Source organism: Gopherus flavomarginatus, chromosome 12 (assembly GCF_025201925.1).
Source record: "Gopherus flavomarginatus isolate rGopFla2 chromosome 12, rGopFla2.mat.asm, whole genome shotgun sequence".
NCBI classification, from domain to species: Eukaryota; Metazoa; Chordata; order Testudines; family Testudinidae; genus Gopherus; species Gopherus flavomarginatus.
In genome coordinates, this window is record NC_066628.1 from 1,010,788 (window position 1) to 1,037,843 (window position 27,056).

General features: G+C 53.7%; 3 protein-coding genes across 3 annotated transcripts in view; all 3 read left to right on the forward strand.

Moving 5' to 3' along the window:
* Positions 1–24,345, forward strand: part of LOC127033082 (antigen peptide transporter 2-like) — a 44,326-nt gene extending 19,981 nt beyond the window's left edge. Inside the window, 18 exon segments of the mRNA XM_050920886.1 lie at positions 4,365–4,451; positions 4,453–4,554; positions 4,773–4,946; positions 7,464–7,623; positions 8,065–8,201; positions 8,646–8,883; positions 11,969–12,484; positions 14,819–14,930; positions 16,079–16,209; positions 16,693–16,778; positions 17,661–17,708; positions 17,827–18,024; positions 18,208–18,336; positions 22,770–22,958; positions 23,099–23,272; positions 23,367–23,526; positions 23,665–23,801; positions 23,911–24,345. Of these exon segments, the coding sequence (XP_050776843.1) occupies positions 4,365–4,451; positions 4,453–4,554; positions 4,773–4,946; positions 7,464–7,623; positions 8,065–8,201; positions 8,646–8,883; positions 11,969–12,484; positions 14,819–14,930; positions 16,079–16,209; positions 16,693–16,778; positions 17,661–17,708; positions 17,827–18,024; positions 18,208–18,336; positions 22,770–22,958; positions 23,099–23,272; positions 23,367–23,526; positions 23,665–23,801; positions 23,911–24,102 (2,970 nt within the window). The 3' untranslated portion in view covers positions 24,103–24,345.
* LOC127032749 (class I histocompatibility antigen, F10 alpha chain-like) overlaps positions 1–27,056 on the forward strand; it is a 111,093-nt gene that overhangs the window by 58,392 nt on the left and 25,645 nt on the right. The gene's annotated exons all lie outside the window — the stretch shown is intronic.
* Positions 11,956–12,736, forward strand: LOC127032771 (antigen peptide transporter 2-like). The gene has a single exon (XM_050920353.1). The coding sequence runs from the start codon at positions 11,983–11,985 to the stop codon at positions 12,526–12,528; it is 546 nt and encodes a 181-aa protein (XP_050776310.1). The 5' UTR covers positions 11,956–11,982; the 3' UTR covers positions 12,529–12,736.

The following is a 27,056-nucleotide window of genomic DNA, read 5'->3' on the forward strand; positions in this document are numbered from 1 at the left end:
TTAACATGGTACACTTTAGGCTTTAGTGAGGAATTGGGAAATGCTATGAGGTAGTTTACAGCTCCCAGGCGCTCTTGGACCGTGAAGGGCCCTTCCCATGATGCTTCCATCTTATGGGCCTGTTGCGCCTTCAAGACCATAACCTGGTCTCCTACCTTGAAGGACCGATCTCTGGCATGTCTGTCATACCAGGCCTTTTGCTCTTCCTGAGCATCCTTTAGGTTCTCTCTAGCAAGGGCTAAAGAGTGTCGGAGGGTGCTTTGTAGGTTGCTTACAAAGTCCAGAATGTTAGTTCCTGGAGAAGGCGTAAACCCCTCCCATTGCTGCTTCACCAACTGTAATGGCCCCTTAACCTCGTGACCATACACAAGTTCAAATGGTGAAAACCCTAAACTGGGATGTGGTACAGCCCTGTAGGCAAACAGCAACTGCTGCAACACTAGGTCCCAATTATTGGAGAATTCGTTGATGAATTTTCGTATCATGGCCCCCAAAGTTCCATTGAACCTTTCCACCAGGCCATTGGTTTGATGGTGGTACGGGGTGGCAACCAAGTGATTCACCCCATGAGTTTCCCACAGTTTTTCCATGGTCCCTGCCAGGAAATTAGTCCCTGAATCTGTAAGGATGTCAGAGGGCCAACCTACCCTGGCAAAGATGTCTGTTAGGGCCAGGCACACAGTGTTAGCCCTGGTGTTGCCTAGAGCGACTGCTTCTGGCCATCGGGTAGCAAAGTCTACTAAAGTCAGTACGTACTGCTTTCCTCTGGGCGTCTTTTTTGGGAAAGGGCCCAGAATATCCACAGCTACTCGCTGAAATGGGACCTCAATTATGGGGAGTGGCTGGAGAGGGGCCTTGACCTGGTCTTGAGGCTTTCCCACTCTTTGGCATACCTCACAAGACCGGACATACTTGGCAACGTCCTTGCCCATCCCCTCCCAGTGGAAGGACTTCCCCAACCGGTCCTTGGTTCTGTTCACCCCAGCATGGCCACTGGGATGATCATGGGCTAAGCTTAAGAGCTTCCCCCGGTACTTAGTTGGAACCACCAACTGTTTTTGCGGCTGCCATTCTTCCCGGTGTCCACCAGAAAGAATTTCCTTGTATAAAAGTCCTTGGTCTATAACAAACCGGGATCGATTAGAAGAGCTGAGAGGCGGTGGGGTGCTCCGTGCCGCCGCCCAAGCTTTCTGAAGGCTGTCATCCGCTTCCTGCTCAGTCTGGAACTGTTCCCTTGAGGCTGGGGTCACCAGTTCTTCCTCAGACTGTGGACTTGGGCTTGGTCCCTCTGGAAGCGATGTAGGTGATGGGGTTGTTTCCGTTGCTGGTGAACCGCTCTCCGCTGGTGCACCTGAGGGTATTTCAGGCTCTGGCTGAGCCTTTTGGGTATGGCTGTCTTTTGCTTCTGCCAGTTTTGGCTCGCTGGCGCCCTCTGGCGTTGAGTTTGAAGATGTAGTTGCACTTGCTGGTGCTGGTTGCTGTTCCAGTTCCGGGCCTGGGACTGGAGATGCTGTGGCTGTTTCAGTGGTAGGCATGGAATCTGGGTCCACTACCTCTGTCTGGGTCTCTGGTAACACAGACGGGGCCTCTGTGGACGGTTCAGGAACAGGAATGGGTCTGGAAGCTTGCCTGGTTTGGCTACGTGTAACCATTCCCACTCTCTTGGCCCGCCTCACCTGGTTGGCCAAGTCTTCCCCCAGTAGCATGGGGATAGGATAATTGTCATAGACTGCAAAAGTCCACATTCCTGACCAGCCTTTGTACTGGACAGGCAGTTGAGCTGTAGGCAAGTCTACAGCTTGTGACATGAAGGGGTAAATTGTAACTTTGGCCTTTGGGTTGATGAATTTGGGGTCAACGAAGGATTGGTGGATAGCTGACACTTGTGCCCCCGTGTCTCTCCACGCAGTAACCTTCTTTCCGCCCACTCTCAAATTTTCCCTTCGCTCCAAGGGTATTTGAGAGGCATCCGGGCCTGGGGATCTTTGGTGTGATGGTGGTGTAATGAATTGCACTCGCATGGTTTTCTTGGGACACTTGGCCTTGATATGTCCCAGTTCATTACACTTAAAGCATCTTCCATCTGATGGGTCACTGGGCCGAGGTGAGTTACTGGAGACTGGTGAGGTTGAAGGGTAGGGTATCTGTGGCTTTACTTGGGTGGTATGTGGGGTCTTTGGCTGTCCTCGGTTGTAGGGTTTATGGTCTGTGTGCCCCCTGGAGTAATCGTTCCCCTTGACAGTAGCTTTCTTGCTTTCTGCCAGTTCCATCCATTTGGCTCCAATCTCCCCCGCCTCAGCGATATTCTTGGGGTTTCCATCTTGTATGTACCGCGTGATGTCTTCAGGAACACCATCCAAGAACTGCTCCATTTGTATGAGGAGGTTCAGTTCTTCCAAGGTTTGAATGTTGTTTCCTGTTATCCAGGCCTCATAGTTTTTTGCAATGTAGTAGGCGTGTTTGGGAAATGACACCTCTGGTTTCCACTTTTGGGTTCTGAAGCGCCGACGGGCATGATCTGGGGTTATCCCCATCCTGTATCTGGCCTTGGTTAGAAAAAGTTTATAGTCATTCATTTGGTGCTTAGGCATTTCAGCTGCCACCTCTGCTAAAGGTCCACTGAGCTGTGACCTCAATTCTACCATGTACTGGTCTTCGGGGATCTTGTACCCAAGACAGGCTCTTTCAAAATTTTCCAAGAAGGCCTCGGTGTCATCACCTGCCTTGTAGGTGGGAAATTTCCTGTGCTGTGGAGCAATATTTGGCACCGGGTTGTTAGGGTTGGCTGGCACATGCAGCCCAGCTTTTGCCAATTCCAGTTCATGTTTTCTCTGTTTTTTCCTTCTCTTCATTCTCTTTTTGTTGTTTTTCCATTTCTTTTTGTTGTTTTTCCATTTCTTTTTGGTGCTTTTCCATTTCTCGGCGGTGGGCCACCTCTTCTTCTTCTAGTTTTCTTTTGTGTGCTGCCTCTTGGGCCGCCTGTTCTCTTTGGAAGGCTGCCAGTTTGATGCTTTCTTCCTTTTCTTTCATCTCCATCTGTCGCCTGTGTTCAGCTTCTTTGATTTGTTCTTCGGCCTCAATTTTTGCCTTAGAAGTCATGGTTCCTGTTTTCTTGTGTTGGGGTGCCCTCCGGTGTTTATCTTCTGAACTGCAGGTTCTCTGTTGCCTCCTGAAGTCTGCCTAGCAACAGTGCTTTTTTCCCTTTCTCTCTCTAGCTAATGTTCAATGAAGGGAAACCAGAAAAACCACTTTATTTGCATGCCTATAAGTGCTGGTACTTGCCCCCTAATGGGAGGGCTATTGCATGACAAAAGACCCTTAACATGCAAGCCACAAACTGCGAGAGAGAGCAGAAAAAAAAAATTCTCTCTGGTTCCCTTTTAAAACCAACTGTTTCTCTCTGCTAAAAAGCCCTTAGCAGAGAAAAGAAAATATAATATTTCTACTGGCTTCTGGATTCTGTCTCCCACCAGCTGCCACTCATGTAATAACCTTAGTCCCAGATTTGGACCTTAGCGTCCAAAATATGGGGGTTAGCATGAAAACCTCCAAGCTTAGTTACCAGCTTGGACCTGGTACCTGCTGCCACCACCCAAAAATTAGAGTGTTTTGGGGCACTCTGGTCCCCCTGAAAAACCTTTCCTGGGGACCCCAAGACCCAAATCCCTTGAGTCTCACAACAAAGGGAAATAATCCTTTTTCCCTTCCCCCCTCCAGGTGCTCCTGGAGAGATACACAGACACAAGTTCTGTGAATCCAAACAGAGTGAATCTCCCTCTCTGTTCCCAATCCTGGAAACAAAAAGTACTTTCCTATTCCCCCAGAGGGAATGCAAAGTCAGGCTAGCAATCCAACACACAAATCTCCCCTTGATTTCTTCCTCCCACCAATTCCCTGGTGAGTACAGACTCAATTTCCCTGAAGTAAAGAAAAACTCCAACAGGTCTTAAAAGAAAGCTTTATATAAAAAGAAAGAAAAATAAGTACAAATGTTCTCTCTGTATTAGATGATACAACACAGGGTCAATTGCTTAAAAGAATATTGAATAAACAGCCTTATTCAAAAAGAATACAAATCAAAGCACTCCAGCACTTATATTCATGCAAATACCAAAGAAAAGAAACCATATAACTTACTATCTGATCTCTTTGTCCTTACACTTAGAAACAGAAGACTAGAAAGTAGAACTACTTCTCCAAAGCTCAGAGAAAGCAGGCAGCCAGAAAACAAAGACAAAAACACTTAGTTCCCTCCACCCAAAGTTGAAAAAATCCGGTTTCCTGATTGGTCCTCTGGTCAGGTGCCTCAGGTGAAAGAGACATTAACCCTTAGCTATCTGTTTATGACAACCCCCCATTCCCAGGGGCTGCTCTCCACCTACCCCAGTGTGCAGAAGGCCGTGGGCTCCTCGGAAAAGATCTTTGAATACATGGAGCGGATGCCCCAGATCAGCCCCCCCCGGGATGCTGGCCCCCCCTGCCCTGCGTGGACACCTCCAGGTGCAGGACATCTGGTTCTCCTACCCTAGTTGGGACGACACTTCCGTGCTCAAGGTACCCGGGGGAAGGACGTGGGAGCAGGTCGTGGGTGGGATTGGTTGAGATATGGGGGGATTCACAGCCCTGGTGCCCAGAGAAGGGGGAGTAATGCATGATGGGGGTGTGGTTTGGATGGATCAGAACCGAGAGTAGGAAGCTCAGAGAGAATCCCCAGACTCCGGGCGAGTGTGGGTGGATGGCCCTGGTTTAATCCCCACCTGCTCCCTCCCCAGGGGGTGTCTCTGGAGCTGCGCCCCGGGGAGGTGACGGTGCTGGTGGTCCCGTCGGGCGCGGGGAAGACAATGCTGGTGGCCCTGCTGGAGCGTTTCTACGAGCCCCAGTGCGGGCGCCTGCTGCTGGACAGGCGGGACCTGCGGGAGTACGAGCACCACTACCTGCACAGCAAGGTACCCCCCCTGCCATCCCCCCACTGCTCCCCCCATTGCTACCTGCACAGCAAGGTACCCCCCCGCCCCCTCCCCACTGCTCCCCCATTGCTACCTGCACAGCAAGGTACCCCCCTGCCACCCCCATCACTACCTACACAGCAAGGTACCCTCCTGCTGCCCCCCCATTGCTCCCCCAGCATCCCCTTCCGCCATTGCTACCTGCACAGCAAGGTACCCCCCCTGCCACCCCCCCACTGCTCCCCCCATTGCTACCTGCACAGCAAGGTAACCCCCCTGCCACCTCCCCACTGCTCCCCCATTGCTACCTGCACAACAAGGTACCCCCCTGCCACCCCCCACCTCCCCCTGCATCCCCTTCCGCCATTGCTACCTGCACAAGGTACCCCCCCGCCACCCCCCACGTCCCCCTGCATCCCCTTCCGCCATTGCTACCTGCACAGCAAGGTATCCCCCTGCCACCCCTCAACTGCTCCCCCCATCACTACCTGCACAGCAAGGTACCCTCTGCCACTCCCGCCTCCTCCAGCATCCCCTAACCTCTTCACTACCTGCACCGCAAGGAACCTCCCTCCACCCCCCAACTCCCACGCATCCCCTAACCCCATTGCTACCTGCACCGCAAGGTACCCCCCTGCCATCCCCCCACCTTCCCCAGCATCCCCTCCCCCCATCCCCCATCGCTACCTGCACCACAAGATACCCCCCTGCCACGCCCCCGGCTGCCCCCCGGGCATCCCCTCCCCCAGCATCCCCTCCCCCCATCGCTACCTGCACCACAAGGTACCCCTCCTTCCCCCCAGCATCCCCTCCCCCATCGCTACCTGCACAGCAAAGTACCCCTCCATCCCCCCCCCCGGCATTCCCTTCCCCTATCGCTACCTGCACCGCAAGGTACCCTCTGAACCCCCACTGTTCCCCCCATCGCTACCATCGCCCATTCCCAGCTTCTGGCAAACAGAGGCTCAGGACACCATCCCTGCCCAGCCTGGCTAATAGCCATTGATGGACCTGTCCTCCATGAACTTATCTAGTTCTTTTTTGAACCCAGCACATTTTCAATTAACATTAGCAAACATTTCCCTATAGGCTACACCCCTCCCCCACAGCGATACTTGGACAGCAAGGTGAGGGACAGGCATGGACATGACCCACCCACCCCCGGCATCACTCTCCATCCCCCAATAGCCCCATGCCCTTTTCTCCCCCTCCACAGGTACCTACTGGGTACCCATTGCAGGGGAACAGACGTCACCAACAGCCCCCGTGGGCGTGGTGAGTGTGACAGGTTCGGTCACAAAGACCCCCTTGGGACTCTCATGTGATGTGCTGAAACTACCTCTGACCCTGTTTTCCCTATCGGCTTGGGACTCCAGAACCCTGCCCTGTTGAGCCAGACATGCTAACCAGCTGCAACACACACCCAGGTCTGGGCCAGAACCCCAAAGCTGCAGATGTAACTGAAAACCACTCAGCAGGTTACCTGTCTCCAGCACCCAGACACCCTGCTCCCAATAGGATCCAAACCCCAAATAAATCCACACAGAGTAAACTCATAAATTGTTCACCCTCTATAACACTGATAGAGAGAGATGCACAGCTGTTTGCCCCCCAGGTATTAATCATTTACTTTGGGTTTATTAATTAACAGAAGTGATTTTATTAAGTACAAAAAGTCGGATTTAAGTGGTTCCAAGTAGTAGCAGACAGAACAAAGTGAATTACCAAGCAAAATAAAATAAAACATGCAAGTCTAAGCCTAATACAGTCAGAAAGTGAACACAGATAAAATCTCACCCTCAGAGGTTCCAATCAGCTTCTGTCACAGACTGGAGACGCCATCCTGGTCTGGGCCCAGTCCTTTCCCTGGTACAGCCCTTGTTCCAGCTCAGGTGGTAGCTAGGGGATGTCTCATGACTGCAGCCCCCCTTGTCCTGTTCCTCCCCCTTATATACCTTTGGCACAAGGCGGGAATCCTTTGTCCCTCTCTGGGTCCCCCCCTCCTTCTGCATGGAAAAACACCAGGTTAAAGATGGATTCCAGTTCAGGTGACATGATCACATGTCACTGCAAGACATCATTCTCCATTCTTTCAGGGTTGGCCTGCACAGACCCAGGAAGGTTTGTGAGTAAACAGAGCATTTACAGCCGATTGTCCTGGTTCATGGGAGCCAGCAAGGTTCCAAGCCATTAACGGCCCACACTTTGCGTAACTACAATCGGCCCTCAGAGTTATAGTTCAGATTCCTGGTTTCAGATCCAAGAGTGCGACATTCATACAAACAGGATGATCACGCTCAGAGATTAAAAGCTCTGTAACGATCCCTTACAAGAGACGTTTGGCATGAAGCATATTCCAGTTACACATTCACAAACATATTTTCATGAAGCACATGCAGTGCACCATCACAGTGAGTCTGGCCGTTTTCAGCCTCTCGCTCTCTATCCCGGGTCCCTCACTCCCCACCCCACCCTGCTGTCCCCTCCCGGTCCCACTGCATCTCCCCTCGCCTGCAGGTGGCGCTGGTGAGCCAGGGGCCGGTGGTGTTCGCCCGCTCGCTGCACGAGAACATCGCCTACGGGCTGGGGGGGCGCAGCCGCCAGGAGGTGACGGGGGCTGTCCGGCGTGCCAACGCCCACGGCTTCATCGCCCGGCTGAGCCACGGCTACGACACAGGTACCAGTTGCCCCTGGGACCCCTGTACCCTGCACCCCAGGACCCCCCAGGACCCCAACACCCCTCCCCCCATCACCCCAGTTCCCCCTTAGGAACCCTATACTCCTCCCCCCTGCTCCCAACCGCCCTCCCCCCAGGCTCCCCCTGTTGAGCCAGGTGCAATCCCCAAGGCCCTGCCCCAGTGGCTAAAACAGGTATTAGCTCTGATCCCACCCTGCCCTGGGACTTCCCCTCCATCTGGGACCCCCCCAACCCCTCCCGTGCCCCTGAGACCACAAGACACCCCCTGATCCCTCCCCCTGCAACTTCATAACACCACTGCCCTGGGGACTCCATGATTCCCTTCCCCACCCCTCTGGGACCCTGCTCTCCTGTGTTGTGGGTGGCAGAGAACCCGTGTTTCTGCTGCATAGTGTCGTAACCTCAGCTCTCCGCCCCCAGATGTTGGGGAGATGGGGGGGCAGATCTCGGGGGGGCAGAGGCAGGGGGTAGCCATTGCCCGAGCCCTGCTCCGAGACCCCCGAGTGCTGATCCTGGACAACGCCACCAGCGCCCTGGACACGGAGAGTCAGCTGCGAGTGAGTGACACATCCCCACCCCTGGTGTCTCCCTCCCCTCTTCATCTCAGCTCATAAATATCCATGCAGCTGTTTGAGAACCCAGTGCTAGGCTGGATTCCCGTTTCCACTTGGACAACCTCCTAACTGCCCAGATCCAGCCGATTCCCCTGACATTTCATGGGCCAAATCTCAGCCCGGGGTGGAATTTCTCTGCAAAGTTTGGGGTGTCCCGGACGAGGCATCTGGGAGATACAGGAATCCCAACAACGGCCTGTTTCCACTTGTGGAAAGTTTTCCTCACTGGATTTAATCTGTCGAGTGTGACAGTAACTGATACACTGGGCTGGATTATGGAGATTATCTAATGGGGCACTGCACACACCCTGCCCTGTACCACCCAGCCCACCTCGGCCAGCTCCCATACATGGGATGGTTCGTTACCCCGGGCGTCTGCCGTTGCAGGTGGAGAAGGAGATTTATGAGGGTGCCCGGGCCGGGCACTCGGTGCTGCTCATCGCCCATCGCCTGAGCGCCGTGGAGCGAGCCGACCGCATCCTGGTGCTGGAGGATGGGGAGATCCGGGAGCAGGGCACCCACCAGGAGCTGCTGGCGCGCCGGGGCTGCTACTGGCGCCTGGCGCAGAAACAGCTCAATGGGGACGAAGAGGGCAGCTCCAGGGATAGCGTGGAGGTTGGGGGGCTCTGATGCTGTCATTGGGCATCCCTGGGGTGGGAGTAGTTCAGGGTGCCCTGGTGTGTGACTCCCTCCTCTGCAGGATGGGAGGTTCTCAGACCCCCTGCCCCTGGCATGTGGCTGCTCCTTCCCCCAGGGGGAGTTTAAACTCTGCTGAGTTAGTTCCTGATTTAGCTGATGGCTCTGAGTAGGGGACGCAGAGCTGGTGCTGAGCATGGATTACAGGAGACCAGGCTTCAGCTGGGACTCCACCTCTCTGCAGCCTCCTGCTCCTGAGTGCAAGGTCACTCACACCCTGCTAGACCAGGGGTGGGACACACACACACACTGAGCACAGCTGCTGTGATAGGTGTGCACCAGGGCCAGAGACATCCTTGCAAAGGGGGACCCGCCCCTTCCCACATTGAGGGGGTTGTGGTGGAGGAAGGGAGACCTGGAGGGGGGAAATCAAGTTGTTTCTATTATTATTCTATTATTCGTTGCTTGTAATAAAATCTGTATTTTTATGCATATTTTCTGGGGGTTCTTTCCACCGCTTGGCTGAGTCCTACTCCCCCTATCCGAGTGCTGGGACCCCCTGTCTGGGCACTAGAAACCCTCCAAAACTGCCCAGTTCCTGCCTTCCAGTGAGGCTCCAGGACCCCCTCCCCCTCTCTGAGCACCAGCCCCCCCCCCGCAGTTCCTTCCCTCTAGCCAGGCACCAACCCCCCAGGCCCTGCCCCGCTGGGCACCAGGGGACGGAGCATGAACTGTCCCCCTTCCACACTTTGTCATGTCACCCATCATTTGGGGTCTCCCCAGGAGCCCCATCTCCCTGACCGCTGGGGCTGCAGCTGCCTGGTCCCTGTACCCCCCAGTGGGATGGAGGTGGGGTAGGGAGAGATTCCTGGTGGGGAGGATGAGAGTGATTTCCGTGACCTGAGGGATGGGGTCCCTGTTGTTGGGGAGGGGGAGAATTCAATATAGCCTCAACTTTGCCCTTGTCCTGTTTAATGTTGTACTCGGTGTCTGAGGCAGGTCAGGGGGCCCGGGTGCCTGGGGATGGGTGCCTGGATAATCTCTGCAGTGCCCCTATTCCCGTGGAGATCCCTCTCCCTGGTTCCTGGCCCCTGGGTGGGCGCTGTGGGTGAATCACCTCTGGGCTGGAGGGATTTCCACCTCTCCAACCCCCTCCCTGTGTGAGGAGCCCCTGGCCTGTTCCCAGCCCCACAGTCACCTGGGGGGCTCTGGCCACCTTCACACCCCATAGCTCAGAGCTGGGGAAAGTCCCCCAGAGTCCTGTTTGCCCAGAGCCCAGACCCGGTGCCCCTACCCTGCAGCTCTCTGGGTGCTTGGCCCTGGCCTGAACTCAGAGTGGAGACTGAATCCCATGGCACCGGGGGTGGGGTGGGGGGGAATGGGATGGGAATCCCAGCTAGTTGGGTGTGTGCTGGGATCTGAGCTGCAGGGGCTGTGGCCTGTGTGCACCAGGCTCTGAGAAACTAAGGCAGGGAGCTGAGAGCTGGAACCTGGGACTGGTGTGTCTGGTACCTAGGGCTGGGGCTGGACTGAGCTGGGGCGGGACGGGGGGTTTCTGGGCGCAGGGAGCTGGGCCGGGGATGGGACAGGTGCAGGGGCTGAGTGCCATTCCCAGTCTCTATTTAAGCCTAAATTGATTGTATCTAGTTTGCATATTAATTCAAGTTCAGCAGTTTCTAGTTGGAGTCTGTTTTTGAAGCTTTTCTGTTGCAAAATTGTCACCTTTAAATCTGTTACTGAATGACCAGGGAAGTTGAAGTGTTATCTGACTGGTTTTTGAATGTTGCTATTCTTGATGTCTGATTTGTGTCCATTTATTCTTTTACGTAGAGACTGTCCGGTTTGGCCAGTGTACATGGCAGAGGGGCATTGCTGGCACATGATGGCATATATCATGTTGGTAGATGTGCAGGTGAACGAGCCCCTGATGGCGTGGCTGATGTGATTAGGTTCTATGATGGTGTCACTTGAATAGATAAGTGGACAGCGTTGGCATCGGGCTTTGTTGCACGGATAGGTTCCTGGGTTAGTGTTTTTGTTCTGTGGTGTGTGATTGCTGGTGAGTATTTGCTTCAGGTTGGGGCACTGTCTGTAAGCGAGGACTGGCCTGTCCCCGAGGTCTGTGACAGTGAGGGATCGTCCTTCAGGATAGGTTGTAGATCCTTGATGACGTGCTGGAGAGGTTTTAGTTGGGGGCTGAATGTGATGGCTAGTAGCGTTCTGTTATTTTCTTTGTTGGGCCTGTCCTGTAGTAGGTGTCTTCTGGGTACTCTTCTGGCTCTGTCAATCTGTTTCTTCACTTAATCAGGTGGGTGTTGTAGTTGTAAGAATGCTTGATAGAGATCTTGTAGGTGTTTGTCTCTGTCTGAGGGGTTGGAGCAAATGCAGTTATATCTTAGAGCTTGGCTGTAGACAATGGATCGTGTGGCGTGGTCTAGATGAAAGCTGGAGGCATGTAGGTAAGTATAGCGGTCAGTGGGTTTCCGGTATAGGTTGATGTTTATGTGACCATCGCTTATCAGCACTGTAGTATCCAGGAAGTGGATCTCTTGTGTGGACTGGTCCAGGCTGAGGTTGATGGTGGGATGGAAATTGTTGAAATCCTGGTGGAATTCCTCAAGGGCTTCGTTTCCATGGGTCCAGATGATGATGAGGATATCAATGTAGCGCAAGTAGAGTAGGGGCGTTAGGGGATGAGAGCTAAGGAAGCGTTGTTCTAGGTCAGCCGTAAAGATGTTGGCATACTGTGGGGCCATGCGAGTACCCATAGCAGTGCTGCTGACCTGAAGGTATATATTGTCCCCAAATGTGAAATAGCTGTGGGTGAGGACAAAGTCACAAAGTTCAGCCACCAGGTTTGCCATGTAACTAGTTCACAAAACTGGGGGTGGAGGGAATTCAGGGGAGGTGTAGGGAGATCACTGATCTGGGGGTGGATCAGGATGCAGAGTAGGGCAGATAGGGATGGGGATGAATTGAGGGCAAACTGGAAATTGGGGGACTGAGGGACATGGGGGGGTCAGTCGGTGCATGAACCCCTCAATTGACTGCTCCCCTCTGCTGTCTCTCTGCAGGCCCTGTCACCTCCATGCCGCTGCCCCTCACCCTGCGTCTGGGCTGTCCCCTGCTGCTCTGCGACCTGGCCCTGCTGGGCTGGGGCGTCCCCTCGCTGGCCCCCCTGGGGCTGCCGGCCACCTGGCTGGAAGCTGCTGTGCGTTTCCTGGGGCTCTGGGGAGCCTGGGGGCTGCTGGCCCCGGATCAGCCCCACCTGTCCCCCCCCAGGGCCCTGGCTGCCCTGTGCCTGCTGCCCCCCCTGTACCTCGCCCTGCGAAGCTGCCTGCCCCTGACCGACGTGCCCCCTGCCCTGCTGGCCGGCGCCCCCTGGGCCTGGCTGCTGCTGAGCTATGGGGCAGTGGGGCTGGCCCAGCTCACCTGGGGGGCCCTGGGGCAGAGGGACAGGGCTGGGGGGCCCGGTGCTGAGGACAGAGAGCAGGAGTCCAGGGCCACCCTGCGCCGGCTGGTGGAGCTGTCCTGGCCCGATGTGCCCTTCCTGCCTGGGGCCTTCATCTTCCTCACCCTGGGTGTGATTGGCGAGTGGGCCCTGTGGGGGAAGGCTGCCAGGCAGGGGTGCTAATTGCAGGTGCCAGGCTCAAAGGAGTTACTGACAGAACAACTTCAGAGCTCGATCAGAAAGTCAGAGACCCGGGTTCAGTTCCGTGCTGCGCCCAGGCTGCTCTGACAGGTCACACAGGCCTTGGCCCTCAAGAGATGCCGGGATTGCAACACCTACCCTGAAATCCCAGGAACACTGGTCGACACAGCCTGAGTCCAGCACCAAGGCTCCCTGTACAGCCAACGGGGGGTGGGGGTGGATGCACAGAGGGGGGGAGCCGCCTTAGCTAGCCAACAGGAGATGCTGACGAGAGGCTCGTGTACTGAGCCCCCACACAACCCCTTCGGAGACAGCTGCCTAAGTCCAGGGCTCAGGGAGGCACCAGCCACTGCTTGTGACCCACACATGGGAGCCCCTCACCTGGTGAGGCAGGCGCTGTGTCTTGCGCGAAAGTGCTGGAGGAGGTGCCCAGTGATAGCGACCTTGCCTGGGGCGTGGGAGCCCCCTAGTTTAAGTGCCCATCCCCACGATGAGCAAAGAGGATTGGAATAGGGTGGGGGCCCTAACCGCTGGATGACACAGTCATTCCCACCTGCTCTCTGGCCCAAGGGCTCTTGTAAGGGTCTGTCCACCGTGGCACAACTTCACCAGGAGAGATTGAGGCAGACCAATATCCCACAGCTCAGAACTCAGAGCCCTCTCGTGAGAGGTGGGAAACCTCTCTTCAAACCCCTTCTCCTGTTCAGGCAGATGGGGACTTGAACCAGGGTCTCTCAGCATCCCCGGTGTGGGCTCTAAGCGTTGGGCTAAAAGCTGTAAGGGAGTTGCCACCTTCTCTGGGATTCGGAATGGGGCTCAAGCCAGCGAGATGCCTCTGAGCACATCTCCGGACTGGACCCTGTAGGCCAAGGAATACCTGTCCCGGGTTCACCAATCGCCCTGGGGAGTAGGCGGGGGAGAGGTGATTTTGACCCCACTCTTGCTCCTCCCCCCCCCCGTTTACTTTGGCAACTCAGTATCCAAACGTCATCGGCTTTGGGAAAAGTGACCGAGTGGCAGAAAGGAGAAACGAGTGTAATTCTGCTGCCCTGTCACTATTCCAGTGGTTGAGACGCTTAGAAAAACTGCAGACCAGCCCAAGGCAAAATGGGGGGAAAACCCACCTAAAATAAAATGTTTCTGAAAGATTTTTAAAAACCCATAGAACCCTCCAAAGCAGAAACAAGTTTTTGTTTCCCCCTCGTTTAGGGTAACCAGACATCCCGATTTTATAGGGACAGTCCCAATTTTTGGAGCTTTTTCTTATTTAGGCTCCTATTACCCCCCACCCCATCCCGATTTTTCATACTTGCTGTCTGGTCACCCCACCCTCGTTTCTCCCCCCTCCATTTTTGAAGCCAACTCTTGTTACTGCTTTTGCTGTAAAGAGCTAGTTGTGTCTCAGGTTGTGTGTGAGTGGGACTGGGGCTTTCCCAAAGCAGCCAACCCATCAGGCTGTAAAGTCACAGACACAAAGCAAGTGCTTTATGGGGCAGTGTCCAAGGTGCATGCCAGCTCCACAGACCTCCAGCAGCCAGGTGCAGCTCTGCATGTACCCCCTGCCTTAGTTTCCCCAGCTGGGTCATAGTAAGGTAACCAAGGCTTTATGCATTGACTAGCCCCCCTGCCCCTTTAATGCAGCAGACCCAAGGCAGCTCCTCACCCAGCCCTTGGCGCGGGGCAGACTCCATGTGAGTGTCTCAGCCCCATGGCCAGACCCTTCGCCCCCAGGGCATGGCCTCCCTGCAACCAGGCCCTTGCTACCAACTTCAGCACCTCTCCCAGCAACACAGCACAGAGCTCCGGGCTGTTTGGGAGACACCCTCAGCTCCCTCCCCTGGAGCTCTCCTGCTCTGTTTTCTCAGCCTGTTCTCAGGGCCAGGGCTCGTTAACCAATGAGCATCTGGTTAGTTAATTACTCACAGCTGGCTGAGATGGTCTCCTTCTCCTTAAAGAAGCCAATGGGTCCTGACTCCTCTTCAAGGGGGCCACCCGCCCCTCCAGCCATGACCAGTGTGTTCTCTGAGCCTGCCATTGGGAGCAGAATTTGCAGAGGGCTCAGCATGTGGGAACGTCCCTAAAGTTTATTAATATCTTTCCAGTAGAAGAGAAATGGTGGGTTTGACAGTCCCCTGCTGGGACAGAAAATACTGAATGAGGGTCAAGAGAAACACAAGTCCACAGATTCGTAGGGCAGGAAGGAAGGGCTTTGCTTTGGGGGATAGCGCCCTGCTTGTCCTAGGGCTGGCTCACCCCTGTGTCTCTGTGGCAGGTGAGATGTTCATCCCCTACTACACGGGACGTGTCATCGACATCTTGGGCAGCAGCTACGGCCACGCCTTCACCACCGCCATCGTCCTCATGGGCCTGACCTCCTTTGGCAGGTGAGATCCCACTTTCCCCACCAGCACTGCTACCCCACAAGACTCCAACCCTGCCCTGGAGAAGAGCCTTGTCTCTTAAGCTGATACCCCCATTGTGACGGGGTCCCCGGGGTGCAGCCTGGACTGTGGAGCGGAGAGGGCACACACCAGCCTTTATCAACTGAGCTGAGAGTTTCCCAAGTACTTCAACCAAAACACTCTGGTTTAGGTGGGTGGAAGTAGACTATCAAACAGGTTTATTAACTACCAAGAGAGAGATTTAAGGTGATTATAAGTAGCAGGTGCAGAGATCAAAGTTGGTTACCTAAGAAACAAAAATAAATTCACAGTCTAAATTCTAACTTAAATAGACTAAGCAAGATTTGAATGAAGAGGTGTTTCACCCCGACAGATGGTGCAAGCCGGTTACAGTGCCTCAGTACACAGACTAGACCCCATTCCAGACTGGGACCAGTCTTCCTCAAAGTCTTTGTCTTCCCGCTGTGCTTCCAGATGTTGCGATAGGGGAGGAGAAAAGCCAAGCGGTGATGGCACTGGTCCTCTTTTATACTTTCTTCCAGCTGCTAGAAAGATCCTCGCTGTGACATGTTAGTCCACCCCCATGGTGTAAATGTGCCTTCTCTGAGAAGCCTCTGAGATAGCGGATTGGGTGTTAATGAGCCATTAATCGCTTGTCGGGCTAGTGAGGGCTACTGCATTGATGTACCTGAAAGGCTGGTTGTGGGTGTTCCCAACCTCACAAGATATTTCAGTGATACACACAGCAATACTTCATAACTTCCCACACAATGAGAGCACGTACAATCCAACAAGATATTTATGTTCAGCAGATCAAGACTCAGGGCATACTTTGTACAAAACCTCTCATAATCACATCACCATGGTGAATCTATGGTTCCGGGGTGCTACTTTGAGGTACAGAGTGTCACACTCATGGACTGCCCCCACTGTTCACTGCGCACACTGCTCCCCACCGAGGGTCTCTCTGGGGTGGAGTGGGGTTTCTGAAAGGTGAGGTTTGAGATAGCCCTGCCCAGTTTAGCCAGCGTGAGCTCTGTATGGGGATGCACAGCTGATTGCAGAAGTAGGATTAATCTCTGTGTGTCTTTCCTCTTTTGTTCTGTCTTAGTCTCCCCTTCTCCTCCCAGCTCCCTGGCTGCCGGCTGCCACGAGGGGCTCTTCATGTTCACGCTCTCCCGGCTCAACATCCGCATCCGCCAGCTCCTCTTCTCCTCCCTGACGCACCAGGACCTGGCCTTCTTCCAGCAGGTCAAAACAGGTGGGTCCTGGCCCCGGCATCTCTTCCCCACAGTCTCTCTATCCATAAGGGCAGCACCTCAGGGGCCTTGGGTCCCGTGGAGTCACAGCCTAAGCTCTCTTCCAGTGAAGTTCACTTGATGAGCAACCCTGTCTACACTAAGGTTTTTAAATGTGATAGCCCTGATGCTGCTCTGTCTTATCCCAGAGGGCAGACAGGGGCCAGAATAGGGTTTAAAGCCACCTTAACCAGCTACCTCCCATCCCCCTTGCTGGGATCAGGTAACTGGGAATCAGGCCCATCCAGTTTGTCCCAAGCGTCCTGTCTCCTGCCTTGGGAGATCAAGCTACATTGTGGAATTTGCACCCACTCTAGACAACATCGGACAGAGGCTTCTTTGTGCCATAAACCCCTACCACAGAGACATCCCCAGCCCAGCACCAGGTCCCTTCTCTGGCATGGATCCATGTCTCACCACATCCTGTCCCTCCCCCTGCCCCTTAGGGGAACTGACCTTGCGCCTCTCCAAGGACACCACCACGATGAGCCGCTCGGTGCCGGCCAACGCCAACATCTTCCTGCGCAGCCTGGTGAAGGCGCTGGGGCTGTACGGCTTCATGCTGGGGCTGTCCTGGCACCTGACGCTGCTCACGCTGCTCGAGACCCTATCATAACCTTAGTCCCAGATTTGGACCTTAGCGTCCAAAATATGGGGGTTAGCATGAAAACCTCCAAGCTTAGTTACCAGCTTGGACCTGGTACTTGCTGCCACCACCCAAAAAATTAGAGTGTTTTGGGGCACTCTGGTCCCCCTGAAAAACCTTCCCTGGGGACCCCAAGACCCAAATCCCTTGAGTCTCACAACAAAGGGAAATAATCCTTTTTCCCTTCCCCCCTCTCTGTTCCCAGTCCTGGAAACAAGAAGTACTTTCCTATTCCCCAGAGGGAATGCAAAATCAGGCTAGCAAATCCAACACACAGATCTCCCCTGATTTCTTCCTCCCACCAATTCCCTGGTGAGTACAGACTCAATTTCCCTGAAGTAAAGAAAAACTCCAACAGGTCTTAAAAGAAAGCTTTATATAAAAAGAAAGAAAAATACATACAAATGGTATCTCTGTATTAAGATGATACAATACAGAGTCGATTGCTTAAAAGAATATTGAATAAACAGCCTTATTCAAAAAGAATACAAATCAAAGCACTCCAGCACTTATATTCATGCAAATATCAAAGAAAAGAAACCATATAACTTACTATCTGATCTCTTTGTCCTTACACTTAGAAACAGAAGACTAGAAAGTAGAAACTACTTCTCCAAAGCTCAGAGAAAGCAGGCAGGCAGAAAACAAAGACCTCAGACACAAAATTCCCTCCACCCAAAGTTGAAAAAATCCGGTTTCCTGATTGGTCCTCTGGTCAGGTGCTTCAGGTGGAAGAGACATTAACCCTTAGCTATCTGTTTATGACAGACCCCCCTCACCATGGCCACCCAGAACCTCTACAATGCCCGACACCAGGTATGGGGCAGGGGAGATTCCCTCCATGCCAGGGACCCTACATGTGAAGAGGTACCTGGGGCAGCAGGGACTGTCCCTTTTGTTGGGGCTCCCCCATCTCTGACCCCTCTCTCCCCAGGCCGTGCTGAGGGCGATCCAGGACTCCATGGCGCACTCCGGCGAGATTGTGCACGAGTCGGTCTCCTCCATTGAGACTGTGCGCAGCTTCGCCACCGAGAAGGAGGAGTCGCAGCGCTGCAAGGCGGCGCTGGCTGAGACCCACCGGCTGAAAAAGCGCCACAATCTGGAAAGAGAGCTCTACCTGCTCTTCTGCCAGGTGAACAGGGGTGAGGGGAGCCAGGCGTCCGGGGGAGGCAGTTTGTGGTTGGATGGGTTAGCCAGCATGTGGGGAACTAGGTGTCCAGGGGATGCACCCTTAGAACCACACTGTACAGCCGGTCAGCTGGGGGTCTGGGCCCCCTGTCCCAACACCATGTATAATACTCTCTCTTTCCCCCAGCTGCTGCATCTGGCCGTGCAGGCGCTGATGCTGTATTGCGGGTACCAGCAGATCTGTGCCGGGCTCCTGACCAAGGGCAGCCTGGTCTCCTTCATCCTCTACCAGTGGGATGCAGGGGGCTGCATTAAGGTAAGGGGCTGGATCTTAATGGGCCCATATGGCCTGATCTCCCTACACGGTTACTAGAGGACCACCACCTAATAGACTGAGAGGAAGGAGGGTTTCTGGGACTCAGCCTGTCCTCATGCAGGTGTTTGTCTGACATGCTGATGGGAGCTGGGTTCAAATCCCTCCTGGGCTGGACTTAGGGATCCTGTAGGCCCAAAGCAGTCCCTGGGGAAAGAGGGAGTGTGTTGCAATTATAATTATTTGAGAGTATTATCACAACGCTAACTTAACCATCAATTCCTTTATTAAATCCAGAGACCGAATGGCACTTACACAATTGTTCTAAAGATGCCTAAAAAGTAGGGCTATTGATTAATTGCAGCTAACTCATGCAATTAACTAAAAAATTTAATTGCAATTTTAATCGCATAATTAACAATCAAATACCAATTGAAATTAAATATTTTGGATGTTTTCTACATTTTTAAATATTGATTTCAATTACAACACCAAATACAAAGTGTACAGTGATCACTATTTTTTTTTACAAATATTTGCACTATAAAAAATATAGTATTTTTCAATTCTCCTAATACAAGTACTGTAGTGCAATCTCTTTATCATGAAAGTTGAACTTACAAATGTAGAATTATGTACAAAAAATAACTATTGAAAAATAACAATGTAAAACTTCAGAGCCTACAAGTCCACGCAGTCCTACTTCTTGTTCAGCCAGTCACTCAGACAAACAAGTTTGTTTACATTTGCAGAAGATAATGCTGCCCAGTCTTGTTTACAACATCACCTGAAAGTGAGAACAGGCATTCACATGGCACTGTTGTAGCCAGAATCACAAGATATGTACATGCCAGATGTGCTAAAGATTTGTATGCCCCTTCATGCTTCAACTAGCATTCCAGATGACGTGTGTCCATGCTGATGATGGCTTCTGCTCAATAGCAATCCAAAGCAGAGTGGACCAATGCATGTTCATTTTCATTATCTGGGTCAGATGCCACCTGCAGAAGGTTGATTTTCTTTTTTGGTGGTTCAGGTTCTGTAGTTTCTGAATCAGAGTGTTGCATTTTTAAGACTTTTGAAAGCATGCTCCACACCTTGTGTCCCTCAGATTTTGGAAGGTAACCTCAGATTATTAAACCTTGGGTCGAATGCTGTAGCTATCTTTAGAAATCTCACATTGGTACCTTCTTTATGCTTTTTGTTAAATCTGCAGTGAAAGTGTTCTTAAAATGAACAACATGTGCTGGGTCATCATCCAAGACTGCTATAACATGAAATATATGGCAGAATGCAGGTAAAACAGAGAAGGAGAAATAAAATTTCCCCCCCAAGGAGTTGAGTCACAAATTTAAATTAGCACACTATTTTTTTAATGAGTATCTTCAGCATAGAAGCATGTCCTCTGGAATGGTGGCTGAAGCATGAAGGGGCATACAAATATTTAGCATATCTGGCACGTAAATACCTTGCAATGCTGGCTACAAAAGTGCCATGCGAATGCCTGTTCTCACTTTCAGGTGACATTGTAAGTAAGAAGAGGGCAGAATTATCTTCTGCAAATGTAAACAAACTTGTTTGTCTGAGCGATTGACTGAATAAGGAGGAGGACTGAGTGGACTGGTAGGCTCTAAAGTTTGACAATGTTTTGTTTGAGTGCAGTTATGTAACAAACTACATTTGTAAGTTACTTTCATAAGAGATTGCACTACAGTACTTGTATGAGATGAACTGAAAAATACTGTTTAGCATTTTACAGTGCAAATATTTGTAATAAAAATATAAAGTGATCACTGTACACTTTGTATTCTGTGGTGTAACTGAAATCAATTTGAAAATGTAGAAAACATCCAGAATATTTAAATAACTGCTATTATTGGTTAACAGTGTGATTAAGCACATAGTCAATCATGATTTTTTCCAATTGCTTGACAGCCCTGCTAAAAAACCTAAGTAATAAGCAAGTTACCACACCCAGACAGTAACAAAACATTTATAACCATTTGATCAAGATACTTACAAGCAGGCTAAACCCAGGGGTGCTTAGACCCATGTTAGTTGGGATTAGCAACGAACCCTGTAAGAGTTAAACAAGTGCTATCACTGCCAGTTATTGGACTTTAGATTGAAAAACAAGCTGGCCAGTCTCAGATGGTGTCAGTAGGAAGTGACTATCTGTAGACAGCCGGATTCACCCCTGCAGCACCTCCTGCTGGTCTCTCAGGGAATTAGCTCGATTCAGCTCCAGAGAGCCCTCTGCAGGCTGGTGATCTAACCCCATGTCCCTCCCTGGACCCCAGTGCCCTTTTAACTGGGGTGCTGCCCCCGGCAGTCCCTCACCAATCTGGGTCTCCCCTCCCTGTGGAACCCCCACCTCAGTATATGGCTACTGCCAGTCATCATCTAGCCCCGTGCCCTGGGGCAGACTGCAGTATCAGTCACTCATCACTGGCAAGGAGGGTTTGGACCTGCTGCCTGGGCTGCCCCCTGCAACCCCCAGTACCTGTTGGCCTTACCCTAGGCCACAGCCTGGGGCTTTCCAGGCTGGAGCTCCCCAGCTCCTCTACCTTTCCCCAGCCCTGCTCCACTCAGGTACCCTGTGTCCAGCTCCCTGCAGCCAGGCCCTTCTCCCTCTACAGGCAGAGGGAGTCTGTTTGTGCCTGCGCCTTTATATACAGGCCAGGTGTGGCCCAGCTGCAGCTGCTTCCCCAGTCAGCCCAGCTTTTAGAGCAGAGCTTTCAGGCCCTGCCAGGCGGCTTTTTAAACCCCTCAGGGCAGGAGCGGGTAACCAACTTGCTGCACTATCAAATGTGGGGTTTTCTAGTGGGGCTCTGCAGGGATGAGTACTGGGCCTGGCACTACTCAGCATTTTAATCAGTCATCAGGAAGTCAATATAAAATCACTGCTGATAACATTTGTGGTTGACCCCTAGATCGGGGCAATGGTGAATAATGCTGAGGACGGGGCAGTCATGCAGAGTGATATAGATTGTGGAAGTAATCTGTACCTGTTCAAACAGAATGTGTTTTAATACAGCCACGTGCAAAGTCAGACAGCTAAGATCAAGGCATGCAGGACATAACCACAGACTAGGGGACAGGATCCTGGAAAGCAGGGACTCTGCAGACTTTAGGGTCATAGTGGACAAGTAAGGGCAGGTCTACACTTAAAGTGCACTTTGTGAAGACGCTACCTACAGCAGCGAGAGGGCGTCTGCCCTCAGGTGCTCCACCTTCCCGAGAGGCAGTAGCTGTGTTGGTGGGAGAAGCGCCAATATGGAGGTGGTGGTGGTAGGGGTGGAGCTGAGGAGTTTGAAGTTTGGGAAGGGGCTCTGGGCTGGGGCAGGGAGTTGGGGTGCAGGGGGTGAGGCCCTGGGGTGGGGCCAGGGATGAGGGGTGTACGGGAGGGGGATCAGGTCTGGGGTAGAAGGTTGGGGTGTGGGGGACTGAGGGCTCCAGCTAGTGGTGTGGCCTCTGGGGTGGGGCCGGGAATGAGGGGTTTGGGGCACAGACTTCCCCAGGGCTCCCCCCAGCCCTCTCTTTCTACAGCAGCCCGGGGCCAAGGGAGAGGCTGCAGCAGCCAGGGGCTCAGCTAGGGCTGGGCTCGGGGGGGGGGGTGCCTCTCCCACCTGCACGGCCTTTGATAGCCTGCTGCACAGTCACGCAGCCACACAGCTTAGAGGGGACTTAGCTGCTGATCTAATTTCCTAGTGTAGACTTTGCGTAACGGAACACAAGCTCCCGGTGCGATTCTGCGGCAGCGGGCTAATGTGGCCCTGGGGTGTATAAAGAGGGGAGCAGTTAGTAGGGGAAGGGTGACTTTCCCTTTCTATACTGCACTGAAGAGGCCAATGCTGGAACACTGTGGTCACATCCTGTACAAAGGGTGTTGGGGAAGTTGGAGAGGATGCAGAAAAGAGCCACACACAGGATGTGAGGGTGGAGAACGTGTCAGACAGTGAGATGGACAGAGCTCAATCTGTGTATCAGCAAAAAGGTTGAGAAGTGACTTGATTATTGTGCGTGACGGAGCTTCATCAGGAGAAAATACCAGGTACTAACGGGCTCCGTTGTCTAGCGGAGAAATGCAGAACAGGAACCAGTGGCTGGAAGCTGCAGCCAGACAAATTTAAATCAGAAATGAAACACACATTTTTCCCAGTGACAGTACCTAACCATTGGAACAACAAACTCCCCGAGGAAGTGATGGATTCTCTGTTATTTGGTGTTGCCCAGACTCGAAGTTTTTCTGAAAGACGCCTGAGTTACGGGGTAACAGGGTGCGGCTCATCGGCCTTTTATACAGGAGATCAGACTGGATAAGCTGATGGTCAGTTCTGGCCTTCACGTCTTTACAATGGGAGATGGGAAGTGCTGTATCTAGCTAGTAGTTTTCTCCTTTGTTCCTCTTCTCTTCTCATCCCTGCCCTCCCCAGACCCTGGCATGCACCTACGGGGACCTGCTGAGCAATGTGGGGGCGGCAGAGAAGGTGTTTGAGTACCTGGACCGGGAGCCAGCTGTGCGCACCGACGGGACACGGGCGCCAGAGTCTCTGCAGGGACACGTCTCCTTCCGCAACGTCTCCTTCTCCTACCCCTCTCGCCCGGACCGCCAGGTCCTAAAGGTACCTACAGCGAGGCGGCTACACCCTACCCCCAGCTACACCCTACCCCCAGCTCATGGGCCTTCCCCCAAGGAGAGGATCCCCCTGGTTCCCAATCCTCCCGTGCAACAGACACTTTGATACTCTCCCCGCTGTCCCAGGCCGTGTCCTTCGAGCTGCGCCCCGGGGAAGTGACGGCGCTGGTGGGGCTGAACGGCAGCGGGAAGAGCACGTGTGTGGGGCTGCTGGAGCGGTTCTACGAGCCCCAGGCCGGGGAGATCCTGCTGGACGGGGCCCCTATCCGGGAGTACGAGCACCGGTACCTGCACCGTCAGGTGAAGGCAGTGGGGGGCAGGGGCAGGGCTGCTGCTCACTGGGTGTGACATGTTGGGGGTCTAAGCCCCTAACGCTGCCCCCTCTCGCTGGCAGGTGGCCTTGGTGGGGCAGGAGCCCGTCCTCTTCTCTGGTTCCATCCGGGAGAACATCGCCTTCGGGCTGGGGGGCTGCGGGGAGGAGCAGGTCACCAGGGTGGCCAGAGCGGCCCACGCCTCTGGGTTCATTGCGGAGCTGGACAGCGGCTTTGAGACAGGTGAGTCACCACCACCCATGCTGCAAGGGCTTCTGGGAAATGCCCCCCCGTAACTAACTAGAGTCGAGGAGACTCTCCCAGAGTCGGGGAGAGAACCCAGGAGTCCTGACTCCTCCCTCTCTCTCTGACCTCCTGCAGATGTGCGGGAGAAGGGTGGGCAGCTCTCAGCAGGGCAGAAGCAGCGGATCGCCATTGCCCGGGCGCTGACCCGCCAGCCGGCCGTGCTGATCCTGGACGAAGCCACCAGCGCACTGGATGCGGAGAGCGAATGCGCGGTGAGTGGTGGGTGCAGTGGGATCCGAACTCCGAGCCTGGACAGCCTGAGTGTCTCTGGTCTGCGTCGGGTGCGGACGGATCCTAATGCGGCTCTGCTCCTCCCCATAGATCCGCCAGTCAGTGCTGAGCCGGGGGACCCGGACGGTGCTGGTAATCGCCCACCGCATGCAGACAGTGGAGAACGCCGACCGGATCGTGGTGCTGGAGGGCGGGGCTGTGGCCGAGGAGGGGACGCACGCCGAGCTGATGGGGCGCAAGGGCCCCTACTACAGACTGGTGCAGAGAGACCTCGCCGAGTAACCCCCTGGCCCCGAGGAATAGCCCAGCACCAGCCTGACGACCCGTCCCCTCCTCCCCCCGGCACAGGGTGACATGGAACATACTGACAGTGTCTGATTAGTGTATGATGTCGGGTCACTGGCTTTATCGTCTGCGTTAGGGTGTCAGTTCTGCGCAGGGAGTCCCGGGGGGGGGGGCAGGCGTGTTCGACTGCCTGAGTGCGAGAAGAGTGTTTTGTAAAATACATTGATGAGGTGACACATCCGACCGGCGTCTGTGACGGTCTCTGGCTGGAAACGCCGTCGCTGATCTCCTGGCCCAGCCCAGGGCTGCAACGTTCGCTCAATGGAACTGTCCGTGGCTGTAACGCCCCTCGGAACCAGTCGTGTTTAACGAAGGTCGTGGCCTCCTGGTCAGGCTGGTGCTCTGCGACCCGCCCGGAGCGCTGGGAATTGCGGGTTAGCGTGTGGCTGGGGCTTGGCCTGGGCAGTGCCAGCGCACGGCTGTGGAGAGCCAGCAGGAGGCGCTCCAGGCTCCGAGCGGGTGGGTCTGTCACACAGTAACAGCAGCCGCTGTCTGTCAGCACCGGGGCCGGTGTCACTCCGGTTTCTATCCCAGGCTGGTGGAGCAGAGCTGATCCCGGGAGGGGCTGCAGGCTCCGAGCGGGTGGGTCTGTCAGCACCAGGGCCAGTGTCACTCCGGTTTCTATCCCAGGCTGGCGGAGCAGAGCTGATCCCAGGAGGGGCTGCAGGCTCCAAGCGTGTGGGTCTGTCAGCACCGGGGCCAGTGTCACTCCGGTTTCTATCCCAGGCTGGCGGAGCAGAGCTGATCCCAGGAGGGGCTGCAGGCTCCAAGCGTGTGGGTCTGTCAGCACCGGGGCCGGTGTCACTCCGGTTTCTATCCCAGGCTGGCGGAGCAGAGCTGATCCCGGGAGGGGCTGCAGGCCGGCAGGGGGTCACTGGGTCACAGATGCTGAATTGTCAGACAGGCCTGAGCGCCTGGGGGCCGGTGGTGAGACAGGCTGTTAACGAAGGCGGCTGTGGGAACCTTGACCGTCTCTGAGCTCAATAAAACTTAACAAGGCGAATGGAATCTCTCCGCTCCCCTGGGCCACTGGTCAACATCACTATCTCCAGAGGGGGATACTGAGGCCATGTCTACGCTACACAATTTTGTCGACTAAACAGCGGAGGTGTACACACTCCACTGCTCCTCCCGCCGATTTAACTCTCCTGCTATGCCAATAAAATAAAACCACTTTGATGAGAGGCAAAGAGCTTTTTGCGGCAACATTATATTGACAAAGTGTCAGTGTAGACACTGCGCTTGGTTATGTCACTGTAAATGGCCTCCAGGAGGTGTCCCACAATGCCCACCCTGACCGCTCTGGTCAGCAGTTCAAACTCTGCTGCCCTGCACCCAGGCACATGGGCATCTGCCCTCCCCCTTTTAAAGGACCGGGAATTTTTGAAATGCCACTTCCTGTTTGCTCAGTGTGGACAGCTCACATTGCATCCTCCCCGCTGACGATGGCAGCTCCACGCGGCGAGTGCTCTCCTGCTTGGAGCACAGCTGAGACATTGGATCTGCTCAGTCTGTAGGGGGAGGAGGCTGTGCATTCCCAGCTCTGCTCCAGCTGTAGGAACTTTGATACCTATGAGAAGATTTCTCGTGGCATGCTGGATAAGGGCCATGAACGGGACATGCAGCAGGGCCGTGTGAAGATCAAGCAGCTGAGGCAGGCGTACCAGAAGGCAAGGGAGGCAGACCGTCATTCCGGTGCAGCAAGGAGCTGGATGCCATCCTCAGCAGCAGCCCCACCTCCATCACCGAGAGCCCTGTGGACACTTCGGGGGGCTGGAGAGAGCAGCCAGCAGACTCACCCCCGAGGAGGAAGTGGAGATGGAGGATGAGGTGGGACAGGTGACAGGGTTGTCTGGTAGCTTGGCGAGACAGGACCTCTTCTCCACCCCGGGGACTCAGGCCAGTCCCAGCACTCTGTCTCTGGCGCACGTGATGCCGGAGAGGGGAGCTCTGGTGAGTTCTTGTTTTGATTTGCTGCAGCCTAGTTCCATGAGCTCGAGCTGCCCTTTGTTTCATTATGTTGGGTTAAGGGATAGAAACGTACAAGACTCGCAGTGTTTGCGTCTGCTTCCCATTCTCCAGTCCAGCTACACAGCGGGGGCCCTGTGGAAAAGTGTCGTAATGCTATCACTGTGCCTCAGTGGGTCATAGCTAAGGATGTCAAATTCAGGACAAACTGCTGAGAAATAGAGCAGACGCATCCCAGAGTGGGAGTGACTCTCCCATAAGATATACTAAGCCAGTAACAAAAGTAAACTGTCTCACCTCACTGGTTAACAAAAAGTCAAGTCCTTAGACATTGCAGCACTCATTTCATCACCCGGACACTAGACTTCACGATGAGTGGTTATTTAAAACCAATTTCATCAAACAAAAGGTCATTCTAATCCCAAGGGATCAGCCACACAGCCAGGTCAATATATAGCTCAGACCTCACACAATAATCATGTTGTTGTCAGTCCTTTTCTATACCTTTTCCAATTCCAGTATATCTTAAGAGCATAGGAACTGCCAGACTGGGTCAGACCAAAGGTCCATCTAGCCCAGTATCCTGTCTTCTGACAGTGGCCAATGCCAGGTGCCCCAGAGGGAATGAACAGAACAGGGAATCATCAAGTGATCCATCCCAGCTGCTGGCAAACAGAGGCTCAGGACACCATCCCTACCCATCCTGGCTAATAGCCATTGACGGACCTGTCCTCCATGGACTTATCTAGTTCTTTTTTGAACTGTTATAGTCCTGGCCTTCACAACATCCTCTGGCAAGGAGTTCCACAGGTTAACTGTGCATAGTATTTCTTTTTTTGCCTGGTATCTGGGCCTTTCAGTCGCTCTCACTTGAAGTTTTCAAACTTTTCTTCACAAACCCCAGGGCTAGGAACCTGCTTGTT